The sequence below is a fragment of the Setaria italica genome, chromosome VII, assembly GCF_000263155.2.
Source record: "Setaria italica strain Yugu1 chromosome VII, Setaria_italica_v2.0, whole genome shotgun sequence".
Taxonomy (NCBI): Eukaryota; Viridiplantae; Streptophyta; class Magnoliopsida; order Poales; family Poaceae; genus Setaria; species Setaria italica.
In genome coordinates this window covers 3,226,267-3,247,309 of record NC_028456.1, presented here as the reverse complement: position 1 = coordinate 3,247,309, position 21,043 = coordinate 3,226,267, and the positions used below count along the sequence as shown (strand labels likewise).

Genomic DNA, 21,043 nt, shown 5'->3' with positions numbered 1-21,043 from the left:
GCTAAAACTTGCTAAAGTTGAGTTGCTAAAGTTTAGCACTTTAGCAAGTTTTTTGTTGCTAAAACTTGCTAAAAGGTGGGCTGGACAACCTATACCCCTTATTTATTGCTTGTCTCCCCCTCCTGCGCACCTTTAATAAGGGTAGATAGATCTTTTTACAGCTCATTAAATATCTTTTAGCAAGAGTATCCAAACAGTTTTTGCTAAAGTTTAGCAACTAAAGTTTAGCAAATTTTAGCTGCTAAACTTTAGCAAGAGTAACCAAACAGAGCCTTAATTCTTAGCTCTGATCACAAATAAGAAAGGAAAATAGTGCACAAATGATAGGAGTAAATTAAAAAAAAGTCTATTATTGCTTCTCCATCCATTATTAGCGAAGATATCAAAGGTGACCATTTCCAACGCCTTGCTTGCCAAACAGATGATCTCCCGTATATCCTCACGCTGTAACAAAGACCAATATCATTGCAATACACTCCCCTGAAAACAGCCTGTGAAAAATCATTTTTTTCAAAAACCAAATCGTTACCCGTACATCAAATCGTCCACGTAACAGCCGCCACCCCCAACAAATATGTGACCATCGTACCAAGAAATCAATGGCCTAAACCTTCCCAGCCGTGTTCATATTCTAACTACATTTTTTAGTCTCCAAATCTGACAATAGGTTTTTGAGTAGACCGTGACGTTTCATCCCGATCAATCGAAACGTTATCGGCACTGTTTTCACACCGAGCAGCCCGACATATCAAAGTTAGTAGCAGCCTGTTCCTGACCGTAGTACATACACCTAGTGACAAACAGAATAGCTTCCAACAGGTTTGGGTGTTTGACAAATCAATCCCACTTCACAGTTCATTAGTAGTTCTCAAATACCATTTCGCCCATGAAAGACCATGGTAAATCACAAGTAATAAGTAGGTAACAGCATTTTTCTTTCTTTTTTGGGGTCTCAACCAACCCTTGAAGTACATGCCGTGAACGACGACCCTGCACCATGGGTGGTGATTTCGTCATCATTGGCTGGCAACTCTGGTCTCTTCAGATTAACATCTTTGAACAGCAACATTTTTTGAAATAAATGATCATCATTAGTTAACATGATTCTCACTTCTTAGTATCCACCAGCATAAAGATGCTTTACATTGTATTTCAGTAATTCAGCGACGACAGATTTGAGTCATGGCTTGTTGGATGTGTAAGCCATCCCAAGCATCGGTTTAGATAGACGATTCCTAGTTTTGTGCCAGCGCGATCCTCGGTATCATAATGGACTGAGAAACAGGAATGACTGATACACTCGAAACATGGAGTACTTGCTTAGTCACCAAAATAAACATCAATATGAAGAGCACAAGTACAATATCACAGAAACAGAAGAAGATTATGAGAATCGCGTGTCCATTACATCACATAATTATGTGGACACGGGATGCACAATGTTGAAATATAATATGAAACAATTTTCAATTAAGGTATACATCATATCATGTATGGACCCCAAAAAACATTCATGGATCTTGTTACAGCGGAAGAAAAATATTTAAGATCCACAAGACAGGTGATGGCCTCCATAAACATATTGACATTAAAGCATATAAATATACAGATATTGACAGGCGGGTACTTGTTATACAAATAGCCATAAATTACATTACCTTTTGAAGAAACATGACATGCTAGCAGATCTAAGGGTAGCTATATCATGTACTGTTCAAAGATTCAGCTCCAACATCCCCACTGCCAATGCCCCTGCCTACAAGAGAAATAAGTCCCAGCAATAAGGAAAGCTACCGAAATGCAAAGCAGGACCCAAATTGATAATGTTCACGTGAATATTTAGCAGATCAGGAAAAATAAGTTATCTAGAATTACTCTGAAGTGAACTCATTACTAGTTAGCCAAATAGACTAATCAAAATATGCTCAAACTGGGAAAGTTTAGTGGCAAAATAAGCATGACTACTAGCATCTAACTAACACCTGGCCCTGTAGAAGATAAAACAAGGCATTCTTTATTTCTTATCCAGCATAAAAAAAAAACTGTCCATATGCAGCAGAGCATTTCCAAAAAGAATAGTGCTACATGTTTCATATGGCTGAGATAGATGGGATGCAAATTGGTATTACAGATGTAGTGTACTAGTTGGTGCACACATCTACTTAAGTTCATGAATGCGATCATGGGACCAAAAAAAATACCATGTATTGTTAATGCTACTAATGCTTAATAAGAGCATGAAAGATGTTGCAGAAGACATATACTGAAAAGGAAAATGATACTTCTGAAAGGTATTGTGAGATATTACCTGTGGTATAGAAACCTGTGTAGGGATGATAGCTGGTTATGAACATGGCCTTAAACAGATGTCTGAACTGCATTGTCTTGAGTTGGATCATGAAGACGTCAAGACTTGTTGATATAAAAATCACATGACCATTCTCATCATACCCATGGATCAATGTTCCCACAATTGGCGATCCCACGGAAAGGAGCTTGTCCAGTTTGATGGATTTCTGAAGCATCCATCTGGCGACACCATCAGAACCGGCCTTCCTCTCCCATAGTTGGATGGTCACATCATCTAACAAAGCGGCGAGGCCAAGCTTGTTGTCCTCCATTCGCACGAGCTCCAAGCATGACTCCTCAGTGCCCACTGGGGCACCAAACACAGCTAGAGCCTGCCTATCCAAATCAAACTCCAGGATGTGGTTCCCATCGCTCCCAGTATCATACTCTTGAACCAACCAGCAAAGTGAATCCTTAGTGAGGACGCTGGGATTCACCAAAGTAACCGGAACACCGATGGCAATTGAGATGGCATCGCCCCATACACCAGTCTCGGACTCATAGATGGAGGCGAACAGCTGAGGGTGGTCAGCATCGAGCAACCCACGTAACAACACCACCTTGAAGGCTTCGAGTGGCACCCCGCCCGCGAGGTGGTTGTTGCAGATCAGCGCGGCGTTGTAAACAGCGCCTTCGTTGCGGAACCACCCCGGCGGGACGGGCACGCGGCGCTGGTCTCCGGCAAGGGGATCCCAGACGGTGAGCTCGAGGCGCGTCTGGTTGAGGATGAGGGCGAGGCCGTGGCGGCAGCCCAAGAAGTCCCAGATCTCGTCGCCGTGCCCCACCTGCAGGGAGAGGCGTGCGGAGGGGATGCGGTCGGGCGGGTCCAGCGTCGGGGTGAACTGGAGGAGGCCGTAGAAAGCTGTGTTGAAGATGCCGAGGAGCGGGGGATTCCGGCGGTGGAACGCGCGGAAGCGGCGGAGGAATCGGGGGTCGGAGAGGAGGCGGCGCCAGTGCTTGCAGACGAGGGAGGCGCGGGGGAGGGAGGACGGCAGCGGCGGAAGGCGGAGCAGGATCTCCCGGAGGATGTCGTCGTTATCCGGCAGGAGCGCCGCCGCCGGCGGCGGCGAAGAGGGGCGGCGGCTCATCAGACCCTCGCTCATCTGGTGCGACTAGCAGGGTAGCTGAGTAGCACTAGCAGGTGCTCCGGTTATTTGAGTTTTTTTTTTGAAAAAGAAAAGTCCATGTCTTCTCTTCCTTTTCTTTTCCAATGTGAATTTCATGTACGTAATGGGATCCATCATCCATGTGTTTGACAATTTGAGTATGCCATCGAATATTTGATATTTGCAGGGAGAAAATTGTATAAATCCCTTCGTAGATCACTTCGAATTTAGTTTCCTCCTATAAATAAAATTTTTGTTGTACAGGCCTAAATGCCATTTTGGTATGGTCATGAACTCATGATCCCCTTAACAAGTTTGGTTTTCAATGGTGGCAATTAAGATAACATGCCTGTTGATAAAAAACCACCTATGAATTCAAGATATACCAATCGAGTCTCATGTAGACATCCTTCAAAGGCAAGGTGTGTGTATGTTCGTTTTCGTTCGTAGGGAATGAGTCTTAATGGATACTCATCTTTTGCGACAGGCTCATGGTATGGCTCTACTTTCCAAATTCCAGAATTTGGCAAGCAAAATGCCATGTTGTACTGCATTCGTGATTCTTTGGTATATCTCTGATGTGCATTTATTTTTTAAGTCGGTACAGAATTCATCAATTAGCAATTTCTATTTGCCAAGTCGGCATACAGATTCTAACAAACAGTTCAAAGATAAGAGGCATAGAGCCATGTGAGAAGTAGAGGTCAAGCAGTTAAGATCAACTTCACAAGATGCATCCAGTCACACAGTTCACAGAACGACAGAAATATCCAGATTTTACTGATAAAGCATACAAGATCGAGTAGCAGTTAATGGAGCAAGATGGAGAGTCTGCAGTGATCACCAGAATGTTGGCTGACAAATACTTCATCATACTCGTCAAATCCAAGGAGGCATAGGTCTCTAATTCCAAGTGTGATGGTATAAATGTGGCGAGCCGCGAGTGTAGCTTCCTTTTGAGCAAAGGTTCACTGAGGTCGATATTAGATGGGTTAAACAGTCCACAACACTATTGAGTTGATCCAAGCATTATACAGCTTTAGTTAACAGTATGACACAGAATAGAACCAATTACTTCAAAAGGTTAGGAAATAAGACTTGACAAGTGCACTTCAGATTTAACGTGTTAGAATGCTACATTCTGCACCAAAGACAACAACAGCCAACCACGGTTGACAACATACAAAAACGATGAAACTGTATCACCCCATCCTGGTCTGGGCAACTCCAGCGCAGAGGTAACGTCCATTTACTTTCAGCAATTCAACAAATAAAACCAAGGAAATGGCTTTTGGGGATGTGTAAGCTGTTTCAAGTTTCATTTGCTGAACTATCACTACTATCTTTTTTTTTTGCCAGTTCCCCAGTATCAGGGTAACATAATAGACTAAAAAGGGAATACTACACTTGAACATGGAGCATTTGCTCAAGCTCCAAAACAAACATTAATGTGAATAGCAAATTGCAAGATTGTAGACAAAGAAGGTATCATCTGCTCGTTAATTACCAGGTAGCAGGTGATACGGTTTGGGGAAAATATAATGTTCACATCCCTGAATAACACAACCTAGCTTGTTTACAACTGAAAAAAAATGCTAATTAAAAATCAATTCGACAGGTAATATCCTTCCTAAACTATTGACTTTTTAAGCAAAAAATTGTAGAGTATATTGCACAATGGATCACTGAACCAGTTGCATTAGTTCAAATAGTTCACCAAACTCTAAAGATGGACATTTAGGTTGGCCAGCTAGAGTGAGTAGAAGCTCAGCAAGGACATGGACGAAAACTTGGCACAGTCAACATGGCATTTAAAGTCAACTTTGTACTTTTGCATTAAACCCACGAGAGCCAAAGTGGTTCGCTTTTTAATCCAAGGCCAAAACAGTCAGGATCAAAACTGCCATCTTCAAACGTCGCACCTTTCAACATTGTTGCATGGGGCAATCCCTCTCATTGTGCGTAGTCAAAGAGATCCCGTTCAATGTTGAACCAGCAACAGAAAGCTTCCACAGAATAAAAAAATGATGATGCTCCATGAATTTGGGAATGGTGCTCACATCCTTTAACGCATATGTTGGGAGAGATGCATATGATGACTGAATTTAGAAAATAGTGGCCTTCTTTGTTGCAAATTGAAGGATCGTAACGGGCGACCAGAGGGGGGGTGAATGGTCGCAGAAGCCAAAACTTTCTAACAAATATTTCTAACCCTTCCCCTAAACACAAAACCTGAATAAATCACGTTTTTCAAAATTTTCTAACTCCTCATGCATGGCATTGACCCAGTTAGAATCAGATAAAGCATGTCCAACATCTCGGGGTTCAAAAGAGGCAACAAAGGCAGTATGCGCAAAGACACAATAATTTTTATTTTTCGTACCTCTGTTCCTTGTCGTGCGTTCATCCAAATTACCTATTATGTTCTTGGCAGGATGACGATTCTGAATGTGTCGTGGTGCTGTACGTTCTGAAATCGCCTCCCCCTCAACTGCAGCCGGTACATGATCAACAGTCGGTGAAGCTGCAGGCTCTGCTGTAGATATACGTGTCGGCGATGGTCCATCCTCCAAAGTGGTGGAGGGCGCCTGCTCAGGCTGGGCGCCACGCTCCCCCTGCATTGCAGGCTGGGCATCATCGTCATCGTCGTCGTCACATCCATCGTCCTCTTTCTCATCCTCAAAAATATCCTGCCCGATCTCGTCATCACCTGCACACTCAAAAGCAGAAGAAAAACAAGGCATTGTCTCGTCGAAGCTGACCTCACATGTCTCATCGATGCGGTTAGTATCAAGATTAAGCACACGGTACGCTCGCCCTTGCAAGGCATACCCCAAAAATAACCCATCGGAAGAACGCGATTCAAATTTATCCAAATTTCCCTTTTTCAATATAAAACACTTGCAGCCAAAAACTCGAAGGTGGAAAACTTTGGGAGGTCGACCAAATCTCAACTCATAAGATGTTTTTCCTAGAAAAGCTCTCAGAAAAATGCGATTAGCAACATAGCAAGCGGTGTTGATAGCCTCAGCCCAAAAACGTCTAGGAGTTTTATGTTCATCAAGCATTGTCCTAGCCATCTCAACAAGCGTACGATTTTTACGCTCAACAACACCGTTCTGGGGAGGAACGTAAGGTGAGGAAAACTGATGATCTAAACCTTGTTCTGAACAGAAAGCTTTCATGCGAGAATTCTTGAATTCCGTACCGTTGTCACTGCGAATTGCTCTAACGGCATTATTTGACAACTCATTTTTCAGCTTCAGAACAAGATCATGAACATGTGAGAAAGCCTCATCCTTAGATTCCAAAAAGAACACCCATGAATATCGAGAAAAATCGTCCACAACGACGAGCACATACCACTTCCCACCAACAGACCGAACACGGGCTGGACCAACAGTGTCCATATGTAACAGTTCACCTGGTCGTCTCGTCATCACCTGAGTCACAGGTGAATGAGAAGCAGCAACCATTTTTCCATGCTTGCAGGGAGCACAAATCAAATCCTTTTCAAACTTGAGTTTCGGTAAACCATCAATTAAATCCAATGAACTCAAACGACAAAGCAAATCAAAGCTCAAGTGGCCCAACCGACGATGCCACTTCCAAATCAGGGGGGAACCATCTTCCAAATCAGGGGGGAACCATGAGCAACTAAACAGCGAGTTTCACCAAAAGATTTAGAAAAATCAGCTTTAAAAATCCGTCTAAAAGGAGAAATCTTGCAAACAAGGTTACCAGCAGAATCAAGAACACGCGAATTTCCTTTCTTAAAACGAACCTCAAAATCATCCTCAAGAAGTTGCGAAACAGACAGCAAATTATAATGCAAATTCTTTACCAATGCGACATCCTTTAACGTGTATTTATCTGTTACCTTGATGCAGCCATGCGCCATTACCTTACCTTGACTTTTATCCCCAAAAGTGATGTTTTCCTTTACGCTCGTGGGGGTGAGGCTGGAGAACCATTTATCATCTCCGGTCATGTGGCGCGAACAATCGGAGTCCATTATCCATATGTCCTCCTCGCCTCCAACCTGCAATCAACAACGAGAGCGAGGGTGAGCTAATGACTCAACACTGGGGTTAGGATAATGTAATGAAAACCAGTGCTGAGCCACTTGCTCAAAAGAAGCATTAGCAAAATCAAAGCTCTCAAAAAAACGATGAGAACCACGAGGGGGAAAACGTGGTCTGTCATCCCGATGTTGTGCAAGAGCACGAGTACGTGAGCGAAAACCAGAAGAGCGAACAAATGGCTCACGTCTCAAAATAGGACGATCATGAGTACCACGTACAGGGTACTGCTCACATCTAAAAACACGACGATCATGAGTACCACGTGTGGGGTGCTCACGTCGTTCAGCACGCATCCTCCGATAACAGAACTCATAAAGATGACCATCATGACTGCAAAAATCACAATGATAAAGCTTGCGTGCAGGAGCGACAGAAGCCTCAGCATTAGAACTAGAAGCAACAAAAACAGGCTTAGCAAAATGATCACAAGAAGAACCATTTGGCTTAGTATTTTGTATACCCTTGAAGTGTTTTGGCTTAGGCGCCCAAACCTGCTTTTTAGGAGCAGATCTAGATGTCTCAACCAGCAACCCATCAGAGGTGACACCTGAACCCTTCCTAGGAGGTGGTCCAGTATATTTAGCCAAAGGTGGATTCTTCTCATCAATAGGCGGTCCACTTTTTTCACCAAAAACATGTTTCAAGTCATAACCGGGACCAAAACGCTCACCCCGTTTAATTTGAGCAATAGCCATACCAATTTGAGGCTCACGAATAGAACACCAACCAAGAATAGTTCTCAAATGCTTATTTTCTTCTTCCAAATCAGCAAGTTTGGCCCTTAAATCATTATTTTCAACAACAAAATTAGGACAAGTTAGGCATGAAGGAAGAACCGGACAAGTGTGTTTTTCCAACTCAACAATATGTGATTTAGCAACATTTAATTCAGATCGTAAAGTTGGACAAATCAAACAATCCGGCAAATCAGGACAAGTGTGTTCTTCAAAATTTTTTACCCGACATAAAGCATTATCCAAGTCAACTTTCAAAAGCGGGCAAGAAACACAAGTACCAAGCAAATTCGACCGAGAACGAAGTTCATTTAGTTCAGCGTAAAGTTTATCTCGATCATCAACAATGGAAGAATACTTGGTTTGCAATTTAGACAGCGAAATCATATGAATTGAGCATTCTTCACATTCATCAGGTTCAGCAGGATTAGATGCAGCATTTTTGAGAGTAGCTAGTTCAGCACAAGTTTTATCATAATCAGTTTTAAGTTTAGCCAACACTTTATTTTGCTTATGAACAATTTTAGTTAAATTAGCTATTCTTTGTTCTGCAGAAGTATCTACCTCATCATCAGAAGTTTCATCGTTGCTGTCGGTTGATGCATCACCCTCCAAGGCCATAGTACATATCCCATCATTGATGCCGGCGTCAGTGATGAAGCAAAGTCCGTCTGTCTTCTTCTTGGGTGTCTCATCCTCGGAATCTGAATCGCTGGAGTCTGACGAGCCACCTGAAACATACTGTCCAAGAGAAGATAACAAAACATTTGCAGCCTTAGCGACTTGCTTGTCAGAGTATTTTTGTCCGCCTTTCTTCCATTGCTTATCCTTCTTCTTCTTCCTCTCCCTGAACTTCTCCTGGCGCCTGGAGGAGTTATTGCCCTGCTCAAAAGATCTCTGCTTGTTTGGGCAATCAGCAGCAAAGTGTCCTCGCTCACCACAGTTGAAGCAACCATCTGAACGTCTTCTATTACGCCTGTTGTCATACACACGCTTAAATTTGTTGGAGAGCAGTACAAGCTGATCATCATCTAGCACCTCCAACTCCTCATCTGCAACATGACACAAAGAAGACAAAGCAAAACTGGAAACATTTGGATTAGCATTAGTGTTAGTCTTATTTCCAGAAACCAAAGCCATTGGAACGTCAGAAGAAGAAGCAGCTGTGGGATTTTTCAATTTACGCTTAGAAACAATTTCAATCTCTTTTGATTTGAGCTTACTGTAAAGCTCATCAGTGGTGAGAGTTTCATAACCTACAGATTCAACGATCGCCTCAACTTTCATATCCCATTCATCATTAAGTGAATGTAATAATCTGAGAGCCCTAGCATGATCATCATAAGGCATATTTCTATTCATGGCCTTCATCTTATTAACAATTACTTGAAAACGTGCAAACATGTCATCAATAGACTCACTAGGCAATTGGCAAAAAGCATCAAACTCTTTTCGGTGAATCTCAAATTTTCGGTTTTTCACAGTGTTTGAGCCTTCATGATATTTTCTAAGTTTCTCCCAGATCTGATAAGCGAGATCTTCACTAGAAACCCGATCATATTCAGTTTTACAAATAGAAGCCTGTAAAATAGCAACAGCACGATGATTTGTTTCAAGAAGCCCGATCTCAGCGGCGTCAGTCGGTTCCTCAGCTGGAATCACATATGTGGCATTTTGTGTGATTTTCCATAGCTTCAGCGACTTGCCTTTGAGATAGTTGGTCATACGTGCCTTCCAGTAATCATAATCAGTCCCATCAAAAAACGGAGCGCGAACATCAAACTTTTCATTGGTCGCCATAGCTTTCAGCACCGATTAAGGTATAGAAAACCTAAACCGGCTCTGGTACCAATTGAAGGATCGTAACGGGCGACCAGAGGGGGGGTGAATGGTCGCAGAAGCCAAAACTTTCTAACAAATATTTCTAACCCTTCCCCTAAACACAAAACCTGAATAAATCACGTTTTTCAAATCTGGACAGAACTCTATGTACCTAGTAAACCTGATGTGGACGAAAATCCGTAACTCCGATCGACCTAAAAATTTGTCAGATTAAACTAGATGAAATTACGAAACTAACCCAACTGGAATCACGTCAATCGGACTTACGGATCTTGAGATAAAAATAAAACAAGCAGACTATGTCAGATGCTGACGAGAATTGTAAAGAACCAATCGAGATGCACAAGATCAATCATTATAGATGAAAGATTAAATCGAGTAATTGAACTTACAAAAGTGCATGTAGCCTCCGCCCGAACATCCTCCCTCTCTTAATCGGAGAGATCAACAAAAACCTCTCACTAGAATTCAAACCCTAGGCTAGACCGGAGAGAGGAAAATTGAACCGTGGAACCCCAGGGCACGAGTACTGTTCACGGGTACTGTTCATGCGTGAATAGTAACTCGCCGGGAGTCCAAAACGTCCACTTTTCCCTCAACCCTAGGTGCCACATATTTATATCTCCAAAGGGTGGCACGACCTATTTTCACATAACCCCCTACGCTAAATAAATCCAACGTAGGGGCGTAAATTCCAATTACGTCCTCCATGGCAAATTCCGCGATGTCCGCGATCCCTCCATCTCCGCGATGTGATCCTCGCGATGTCGCCGCACAACCATCCGAAATCGTATCGCGATCGCCAGAATTTCCATCTTCGCACGCCGCACGAGCGTCCCGGTACGATGCATGGCTTTGTGGCTCAACCAGTGAACCCCGGATTTTGTGACATAATCCGGAAACCTCCATCGACGTCCTCCCGCCGTGTAGCCAGGTACAGTAGACGTACACCGCACGATCGCCTGTCCCTCGAACGCAAGCCTCGATCCGCCCTTCTCCGCCCCCGCGGTTTTTCGACGCGGCATCCTATCTTCGTTCTTCACTCGTCGCCGCATGTACCTTGTCTCCACCTGTCACCTGCAACCACAACCTGCCAAGAGACACGTCACACGCACACCGTGTTGTCAATCGCTCATCACCAAGGTGCTAGCCCACCGGCATCTCACAAATCAGTACCAATATTTGTGAGTTTAGTGTTTAATTCAGACAAGAGCAGAGATATGGAGAGCTATAACACAGAGGGGGTTAGAACATGGAAAAGCAAAGGAAACAAAGAACTAGCAAGAAGCACTCTCTCTCCGCAAGCTCCTCTCCAAGACAGAAATGTACAACACCGCTCTTTATGGATTTTTTTTTGGGGGGTTAATAGATATCGTCCTTTCATAGAACAGGCTGAGGAAGAAAAGCAGGAGCCTTACTAATCACATCAAAGTCACGGTATCTTCAACCCCTGTTCTTCACTACTTTACGACTCCATTACAACACTAAACAATGGTGGTCGTGCGAAATATTTTTTTCCCCATCTCTTAGGAATGGGTGCAATGGCTGCTTGAATGGGCGACTCCAGACAGTACCAGATATTTGGTTATGGTCATAGGGAAGAACAGGAATGAAGTGATGCATGTGAACTAACCAAATAGGAGCATAAAATCTAAGGAATGTCTTTTTGGGTGCTTAATACAAAATACAAAAACCCAATCATTTTAAGATCTTTGTTGACGTGGCACATCTTGACCTTCTAACTGACATTAAATGAACCATTTAACAAGTTTGGTAACCCGAATGAACACAATAGGAAATCAGTGCCTACTTGAATCAATGTTGCAAATTTGACTCCCCCTTGTGTACTTTTCTAGATTTCTAATTAAAATGCTGACATGCAAAATGGTAACTATCATGTAAATAGCAGAAGATAAATTCATATTACCTATTCATGTATTATTAAAAGTTTCAGCTCCATCATCTCCACTGACAATGCCCCTGCCTACAAGATAAATAAGTCCAAGCAATAAGGAAATACCAAAATGCAAAGCAGGATTCACATTGATAAAATATTCATAAAATGAACTTATCTAGAATTGTTTTAAAGTGCACTTGCTTAGATCTAACAAACAATTTGGCCTGGTAGAAGGAAAAAACATATGTCTGGTCCAGCATAAACTCTTCATATGCAGTAACACACTTCCAAAAGAATACTGCTATATATTTTATATGGTTTGATAGATGAAATGCAACTTGGTACTATATATATATACTAGTTAGTCCACAAGCTACAATGCCAAATTTAAAAAGCTGTTCAGCAAATAAGTAAAGCCACATACATAAAAACGGAGGTAAGATGTTAACTAATCTGTTGATGTTCTTAGTATGTATCAAGTACATGCCATATTTGGGCATAAGGAATGTACTCATCCGATTAGAAGGATCGATGGCCAATATGTTTTCGATCCAAATTTGGCAACAACAACAATAACATAGCCTTTCAGTCCCAAGCAAATTAGGGTAGATTAGAGTTGAAACCCAACAAGAACCACAAATCAGGGTTCGAGCACATGAATAGCTGTTTTCCTAGCACTCCTGGCTAAATCTTTGTGTATTATTTCATCCCTTCAAATCTCCTTTTATTCCCTCTTCCCATTTCAATTTTGGTCTTCCTCTGCCTCTCTTCACATTACATCACGCCTTAGGGTTCCACTACGCACCAGTGCCTTCAGAGGCCTTCATTGGACATGTCCAAACCATCTCAGCCGGTGTTGGATAAGCTTTTCTTCAATTGGTGCTACCCCTAATCTATCACGTATATCCTCATTCCAGACTCGATCCCTTCTCGTATGACCACAAATCCAACGCAACATACGCATTTCCGCAACGCTTATCTGCTGGACATGTCCTCTTTTTATAGGCCAACATTCTGCACCATACAGCATTGCAGGTCTACCACCGTCCTATAAACTTGCTTTTTAACTTCAATGGTACCCTCTTGTCATATAAAATTCTTGATGCTTGGTGCCACTTCATCCACCCTGCTTTGATTCTATGACTAACATCCTCATCAATATCCCCATCTTGTTGTAGTATTGATCCCAAATATCGAAATGTATCCTTCCTGGGCACTACTTGGCTTTCCAAACTCACATCTCCCTCATGTGTAGTAGCACTAAAGTCACATCTCATGTATTCAGTTTTAGTTTTGCTGAGTCTAAACCCTTTTGACTCTAGGGTCTCCCGCCACAACTCCATTTTCCTATTTACTCCTGCTCGACTTTCATCAACTAGTACTACATCATCCGCGAAGAGCATACACCAAGAGATATCCCCCTTGAATGTCCCTTGTTACCTCATCTATCACCAAGGCAAATAGATAAGGTCTCAAAGCAGACCCTTGATGCAGTCCTATTCTAATCGGAAAGTCATCTGTGTCGCCATCACTTGTTCGGACTCTAGTTACAACATTGTTGTACATGTCCTTAATAAGTCCAACGAACTTCGTTGAGACTTTATGTTTGTCCAAAGCCCACCACATAACATTCCTTGGTATTTTGTCATACGCCTTCTCCAAGTCAATGAAAACCATGTGTAGGTCCTTCTTCTTCTTCTCCCTATACCGCTCCATTACTTGTCTTATTAAGAAAATAGCTTACATGGTTGACCTTTCAGGCATGAAACCAAATTGGTTCATAGAGACCCGTGTTATCCTTCTCAAATGATGCTCGATAACTCTCTCCCATAGCTTCATAGTATGGCTCATCAACTTAATTCCTCGGTAATCAGTACAACTTTGAATATCTTCCTTATCCTTGTATATTGGTACGAGTATACTTCTCCTCCACTCTTTCATCATCTTGTTCGGCTGAAAAATATGGTTGAATAACTTATTTAGCCATACTATGGCTATATCCCGAGGCATCTCCACAGCTTAATTCGAATACCATCCGGGTCCATTGCCTTACCACTTTTCATCCTTTTCAACGCCTCTCTGACCTCAGATTCTTGGATCTTCTGCACAAAGTGCCTATTGGTGTCATCAAAAGAGTCATCCAACTGCAAGGTTGTGTTCTCATTCTCTCTATTGAATAATTTATCAAAATACTCTTGCCATCTATGTTTGATCTCATCCTCCTTTACCAATATGTTCTCCATTTCATCTTTAATGCACTTAACTTGGTTGAAGTCCCTAGTCTTTCTCTCACGAACCTTAGCCATCCTATGATGTCCTTCTCTCCTCCCTTCATACCTAATCATTGGTAAAGATCCTCATACACCCTACCCTTTGCCACACTTACAACTTGCTTTGCGATCTTCTTTGCCTCCTTGTACTTCTCTATGTTGTCCACACTCCTGTCATGGAACAAGCACCTATAGCATCCTTTTTTCTCCTTAATAGTCCTTTGGACTTCCTCATTCCACCACCAAGTATCTTTATCTACGCCTCTACCCCCCTTGTCACTCCAAGCACCTCCGATGCCACCTTCCGAATGCAGTTTGCCATCTTCTCCTACATGTTGTTTGTGTCCTTTCCTTCCTTCCAAGGACCCTCTTTGATTACCCTTTCCTTGAAGACCTCTAATGTCTCCTCTTTCAGTTTTCACCACTTTGTTCTTGCAATCTTAGCTTGTTTATCCCTGCGTGCGTGCATCTGAAAATGAAAGTCTGCCACCACAAGCTTATGTGGAGAAACAACACATTCCCCTGGTATCACCTTGCAATCCAACAATTCCCGTTTATCCTCTCTCTTTGTGAGGATAAAGTCAATCTGGCTATAGTGTTGGCCACTACCAAAATTCACTAAATGGGACCATCTCTTCCTAAAGAAAGTGTTCGCTATCATCAAGTCAAAAGCTACTGCAAAGTCCAAGACTTCCTCTCCCTCCTGATTCCTACCACCATAACCAAAACCTCCATGAACTGCCTCGAAGCCTGCACTTGTTGTACCTACATGCCCATTAAGATCTTCTCCTATGAAAAGCTTCTCGCTAGAAGGTACAATTCTAACCAGGCTATCTAAATCTTCCCAGAAAAGCCTCTTAGCACTCTCATCGATCCAAATTTGGCAAACAACTTAAATTTGAAGTCATGATTCTTACAAGAGGTGATTAGTAGAAATATAAATAAAGAATGTTACTTTGAAAGGAAGTATCTAATGTAGACCATAACAACCTTCATGCTCCCATATGTGTTGATATCTACCTATGGTTATTGCTAGTCAAACTTGCACGCATTAAAGACACTGCAGCAACTAGGGGGAAGATATTACCTGTAGTATAGAAACTTGCATAGGGATGATAATGGATGAGGATATTGGTTTTAAAAAGATTCCTGAACTGCAATGACTTACGTTGGATCATAAAAACTCCAACAGCTGTTCCTATAAACATCGTATGACCATCCTCATCATACCCAAGTATCACCTGCCATGATGTCTCCATTGGCGATCTCAATGAAAGTAGCTTGTCTAGTTCAATGGTTTTCTGAAGCATCCATCTAGTCACACCAGTGGATTCAACCTTCCTCTCCCATAGTCTTAAGCTCACATTTGATAACATGGCTAGGCCAAGCCTGTTATCCTCCATTTGCAAGATCTGAAAGCATGAGCTTTCGGTAACATCTACATCAACTGGAGTATTGATCAGAGCTAGAATGTTCGTATCCATATCGATCTCGAGGATGCCACTATTTCAGGAACCACAAAGCCACCAGTAAACTGAATTCCCAACCAGGATGCTGGGCATGCCCAACAAAAGCGGAGTTGTCACCCATGTCGAGATGAGGTCACTCCACACACCAGTCTTGGATACATAGATTCAGGCGAACACCTGATGGTCACCATCAATCCACCCATTATCAGACCGTAGCAAGACAACTTTGAAGGCTTCAAGAGGCACCGCACCAGTGTGTCGATCATCACAAAGCACCGCGGCGTTGAGGAACCGCACCGGTGTGTCGATCATCACAAAGCACCGCGGTGTTGAGGACAGTCTTGCCGCTTTCGCTACTGAACAACTCTAGCGGGATGGCCACGCAGCGCTGGTCCCCAATGTGTGGGTCCCAAACGGTGACCTCAAGGCGCGTCCAGTTGAGGAGGAGGGTGAGGCCATGGCGGCAGCCGAGGAAGCTCCACCTCTTGTCGCAATTCAGCGACAGGGAGAGGCGAGCAGAGGGAATGCGGTCGGGAGGGTTCAGGGTGGTGGGCTTGAAGACAAGGTGGGTGATGTCGTAAAAAAAGAAGCCGAGGAGCAGGGGATTTCGGTGGTGGAATGCGCGGCAGCGGCGGAGGAATAGGGGTGTCAGGAACCGAGAAACTTGACAACAAGCAAGAGCAAAAGTAGGTAGAAAACAATTCAAAACTGAAGAACAGATGGAGTATTCAGCATAGCAGTAGCCATTAACAGCGACAGATTCACTTACAAGATACCATGGCGGCACCCAAAGGAAGCTACTGCTAAGCTAGGGTTCTAATTAGGATACTTTCTCCTGCATACCCTTCCCAGGGTGAGCATCCCTCTATTGCAATCCATACGGTAGTAAACGTAAAAGAAGTACTTTAACTTCATTGAAGTTACTAACCGGTCTAAAACCGGGTGACCTACTACAGCTTATCACTGAGACCCTAACAACCGTCCGATGCACCATCGACGGCGCAGACGAAACCCGGCGAAACATTGGCTTCCTTGCCGACTTCCTCTTGAACACCAAAACACTAGCTGAATAGTTGAAAAACGCCAACTGAATGGCACCCCTAAACCTATCTATTGTATTCAGAGTCTTGACAATGCCCACCCCCTTAACATCCTTGTCCTCAAGGATGAAAAGAAGAAAAAACCTTACGGATAAAAGCAGCATCTTCCCAAGTAGATTCAGATTGAGGCAAATTAGTCCATTTAATCAACAACTGAACAACCGGCTCGTTGTTGCAAGGAATCATTCTTCTTTCCAATATCAGTTCTGGAGCCACTTTGATGAGGCCTTTGTCATCCACCAAGGGTAAGTCAGGTGTGGGCACTGCAATAGGACCAATATGTTTCTTCAATTGACTCACATGAAACACGGGAAGTTTATAAGCAGATCTTCCAATTCTTTCCAAGACTTTGAATGGTCCATAATATTTAGAATGCAATTTCAGAGAGTTCTGAATGCTCAAAGAGGTGTGTCTATATGGCTGAATCTTGAGATAGACCATAGAGCCAATTTCAATCTCCCTTTCTGTCCTATGCCTGTTAGCTTGATGTTTCATTCAAGCTTGAGCCTTGAGTAAATTATCCCTAATCAACTGATTAGCATGCTGCCTGTTTTGTGAGATTTCCCTTGCAGTGTCATTAGGGCAGTCTGGTAGAATATCTTCAGCAATCATGCGAGGAGGAAATCCATATAGTGCTTGAAATGGAGTCATATTCAGAGAGGTATGAAAAGATGTATTATACCACCATTTTGCTGATGACAACCAATAAAACAATCTTCTTGGGGCATTAAAGCACATACACCTAAGATAGTTTTCCAAGCATTGATTGACCCTTTCTATCTGGCCATCAGTTTGTGGGTGATAAGTTGAGCTGAGATGTAATTTAACACCTAAAGCTTTGAACAGGGACTGCCATATAGTGCTTGTAAAGATCCTATCTCTGTTAGTGACCATCACAGTTGGTGGCCCATGCAGTTTAAAGACATGCTCAGTCATCAAAGGAATAACATCATTTACTGAGAATGGCTGGTTCAATGTGAGAAAATGAGCATACTTAGTAAATCTATCAACCACCACTAGAATGATATCCTTTCCATTAGATTTTGGAAGTCCTTCAATAAAGTCCATTGATACGTGTGACCAAGCTATCTCAGGAACTAGTAGTGGTTCTAATAATCCTGGATAAGGAACATGCTCACTCTTGTTCTTTTGACACACAAGGAAATTCTTAACATATTCCTTTACATTATGATGAAGCTTTGGCCAATAAAAGACCATTTTTAGCCTCTGGTATGTTGCTCTTTCCCCTGAATGTCCCCCCAATGCTAATTGATGAAAATTATCCAGTAATTGCTTTCTCAAAACTTCATCTTGACCAATGCATACTCTTCCTTTATATCTGATAATACCATTAGCTAAAGAGTAATTTGGTATAGAATTACCATCCAAACTAAGCTTAACTATTAATTTCTTGCAAGTAGTATCCTCTTTGTAACTGTCAACCACTTGTTGGATCCAAGCTAGAACAATTATGGATATAGCATTGAGATATTGTTAAGGCTCAACTCTGGAAAGTGCATCAGCAACCTTGTTTTCTTTTCCTTTTTTGTATTCAATCTTATAATTGTATCCCCAATAACTTGATAAGCAATTTATGTTGAATGCCTTGCAAAAGTATTTGGTCATGTATGTATTTTAAACTCTACTGATCTGTCTTATAATCACAGAGGTGGTGGCAAAGTAGTGTTTCCATTTCTTTAATACCTCCAAAATAGCCATGGCTTCTTTTTCATAAGCTGAAAGTGTTGTTGCTCTGGGTCCCAATGTTTTGCTAATAAAAGATATTGGTTTGCCTCCTTGCATTAGAATAGCCCCAATTCCAGACCCACTTGCATTAGTTTCCAAAATAAATGGCTGGGAAAAATCTGGTAAAGCTAGAACTGGTGGATTGGACATAATTTTCTTAAGCTGCTCAAAAGCCTATGATTGCTTGAAAGTCCACTGAAATGCATCTTTCTTCAATAGATCAAACAGTGGATGGCATATGATTCCATAGCTTTGTATGAACCTCCTATAATATCCTGTAAGGCCTAAAAAAGCCCTCAATTCAGTAACAGTAGCAGGTGTAGGCCAATTCTGAATAATGCTAATTTTTGATGGATCAATAGCCACTCCCTCTTTGCTGATGATATGGCCCAAATACTCAATTTCTGATTGACCAAAAGTGCATTTGGACAACTTAGCAAATAACTGATTTTCCCTCAGAACTGATAGAACATACTGTAAGTGAACAACATGATCTGCCATTGAATTACTATAAATGAGGATATCATCAAAAAATACCAAGGCAAATTTTCTAAGAAATTGAGCCAAAATGGTGTTCATCAATCTTTTAAAGGTGGCTGGTGCATTGGTGAGTCCAAATGGCATCACCAAATATTTAAAGTGTCCAATATGAGTGGTAAAAGCAGTCTTATGGATGCCAGCCTCTTTCATTCTAATTTGATGATATCCTGACTTTAAGTCTATTTTTGAAAAAACTTGGGCTCCAAATAATTTATCCAACAAATCTTCAATGATAGGTATAGGGTATTTGTTTTTGATGGTGTTGGAGTTGAGCTGCCTGAAATCCACACATAATCTCCAGGTGCCATCTTTTTTCTTAACTAGAATGACAGGAGAGTTGTATGGACTAACACTAGGCCTAATCATTTGAGCTTGCAAGAGGTGTTGGATTAAATCCTCCATAGCATTTTTCTGATGATGAGGCAACCTGTATGGCCTTTGGTTGATTGTCTTAGTTTCATCCACTAAAGGTATGGCATGATCTATGTATCTTTGTTGTGGAAGGTCCTTTGGTTCACTGAATAAATCCTCAAACTCATCAAGTATTACTTGTATTGGAGGAGGTACATCAGGTTGTACTTGAGTTGAAGAAGCTTGAGTGTTATTATTCAACACAATGACTGCTCCCACTGCCTTTTTCTTAAGCAAGTGACAAAATTTCCTTGTGCTAATGAACTGAGGCCCAGTTGGCATTGTTTCATCAGAAAAGGTAATGATGCTCTTACCATCCTTAGTAATAGAAAATTCTCTTCTTCTGAGGTCCAATCCAACAGGACTGTGGTTATAAATCCAATCAGCCTCTAAGACCACATCAAAACCCTGAACTTCAAGTAATCTGAGTGTTGAGGTAAATGTGTGACCTTGAATAGAGTAAGGGCATTCTGAACATGCAGTTGAGCTATGCATTTGTGTGCCATTGGCAGCAGCCACTTTAGCTGCATCAATCTCTGTGATAGTTAACTTGCTTCTCATAGCAAATTTTGCATTAATGAAAGAAACATCACTGCCACTGTCAACTAATGTTGTTCCCATAGTGTTGCCAAATTTAAGTCTCAAGGTAAAGGTTCTATCTTGAGATGAAATTCCAGTAAGGGCATGCATAGAAATTTGCATTGTTGGTGTTGCTTCAGCATCTTGATACTCCCCTTCATCAGAAGTGTTGCCATCTTCTACAAGCTCAACTTTTTCTTGCCCCTCATTTTCTACCAGTACTACTGGAAACAGTTTCTTCCCTTTGCAAACTTTTGCATGGCCAGGAACCCAGGGTTCTTTACAAGTAAAACACTTTCCTGCAGCTCTTAATTCAGCTATAGTACTTTGAGCCTGCTCTTTGTCCTTGGGATCTTTTTGCCAATTCCTCTGAGGCTTGTAGGATCCACTGAATGGTAATAGTTTCTTAGGTGGAGGGTAAGCCTTTTCCAATCTTCTAGCATACCAAAAAGCATTTGTCAATGAAGTAGGCTTGTGACACTGCAAATGGTGTTGTATTGGTTCTTGAAGACCGACAACAAAACTAGTGATAAAATAGGATTCTTGGAGAAAGGGATTGTCTTTCTTAACCATTGTGTGGCGGAACCGCCCAACTTAAACTGGTTTAAATGCGTCTAATCGCCGTCGGAATAGCAATTATCCGAAACACACTTAAAACAGTATAAGTCTGGTAGTCCGTCCAGTGTCCCTAGGACTCCTCGAAAGATCCATGTCATGTCTCATAGCCATACACCAGGATCGCTTCCACGATGGGAAAGCATCAACATATATTACATTTTTACATACATACAAGGGGTACGAATTATTATAGAACATAGTTTGAAATAAACTTAACAGTGCAGGTCAGAGAGATTCTAGGAGTTTAAAACATAAACTAGTCCAGGTGAGAGATGAACATTTAAGTTTTTCTTCTGA

The 21,043-nt window shown here is 42.0% G+C and overlaps 2 protein-coding genes across 3 annotated transcripts; both read right to left on the bottom strand.

The window, feature by feature from the left end:
- Positions 1 to 698: 698 nt before the first annotated feature.
- Positions 699 to 3,667, bottom strand: LOC101767920. Of its 2 annotated transcripts, XM_004974987.3 has the most exons (3): positions 2,309 to 3,667; positions 1,659 to 1,756; positions 699 to 1,053 (listed from the first exon to the last, which is right to left on the bottom strand). In XM_004974987.3, exons 1-2 carry the CDS (start codon positions 3,450 to 3,452, stop codon positions 1,704 to 1,706), a joined length of 1,197 nt encoding a protein of 398 aa, XP_004975044.1. In that variant the 5' UTR covers positions 3,453 to 3,667; the 3' UTR covers positions 699 to 1,053; positions 1,659 to 1,703. The 2 variants fall into 2 exon arrangements, with proteins under 2 accessions (XP_004975044.1, XP_004975043.1); XM_004974986.4 differs by lacking the exon at positions 699 to 1,053 and having other exon boundaries at positions 1,366 to 1,756; positions 2,309 to 3,665.
- A 1,333-nt stretch (positions 3,668 to 5,000) lies between these two features.
- LOC105914714 lies at positions 5,001 to 10,074 on the bottom strand. The gene is made up of 6 exons (XM_012847357.1): positions 8,682 to 10,074; positions 7,800 to 7,930; positions 7,360 to 7,497; positions 6,664 to 6,754; positions 5,872 to 6,165; positions 5,001 to 5,008 (listed from the first exon to the last, which is right to left on the bottom strand). Exons 1-6 carry the CDS (start codon positions 10,072 to 10,074, stop codon positions 5,001 to 5,003), a joined length of 2,055 nt encoding a protein of 684 aa, XP_012702811.1.
- Positions 10,075 to 21,043: the final 10,969 nt, after the last annotated feature.

Bases quoted from the DNA above. Each gene is read 5' to 3' on its own strand.
- LOC105914714 (XM_012847357.1), bottom strand. From the start codon at position 10,074: ATGGCGACCAATGAAAAGTTTGATGTTCGCGCTCCGTTTTTTGATGGG. The intron at 7,498-7,799 runs GTACTCATGATC...TGTTGATTGCAG, and splicing joins ACGTGAGCACCCCACACGTG to GTTGGAGGCGAGGAGGACAT. The intron at 6,166-6,663 runs GTACGGAATTCA...TTGAGTGTGCAG, and splicing joins AGCAATTCGCAGTGACAACG to GTGATGACGAGATCGGGCAG.
- LOC101767920 (XM_004974987.3), bottom strand. From the start codon at position 3,452: ATGAGCGAGGGTCTGATGAGCCGCCGCCCCTCTTCGCCGCCGCCGGCG. The intron at 1,757-2,308 runs GTAATATCTCAC...TTTCTCTTGTAG, and splicing joins CACAGGTTTCTATACCACAG to GCAGGGGCATTGGCAGTGGG.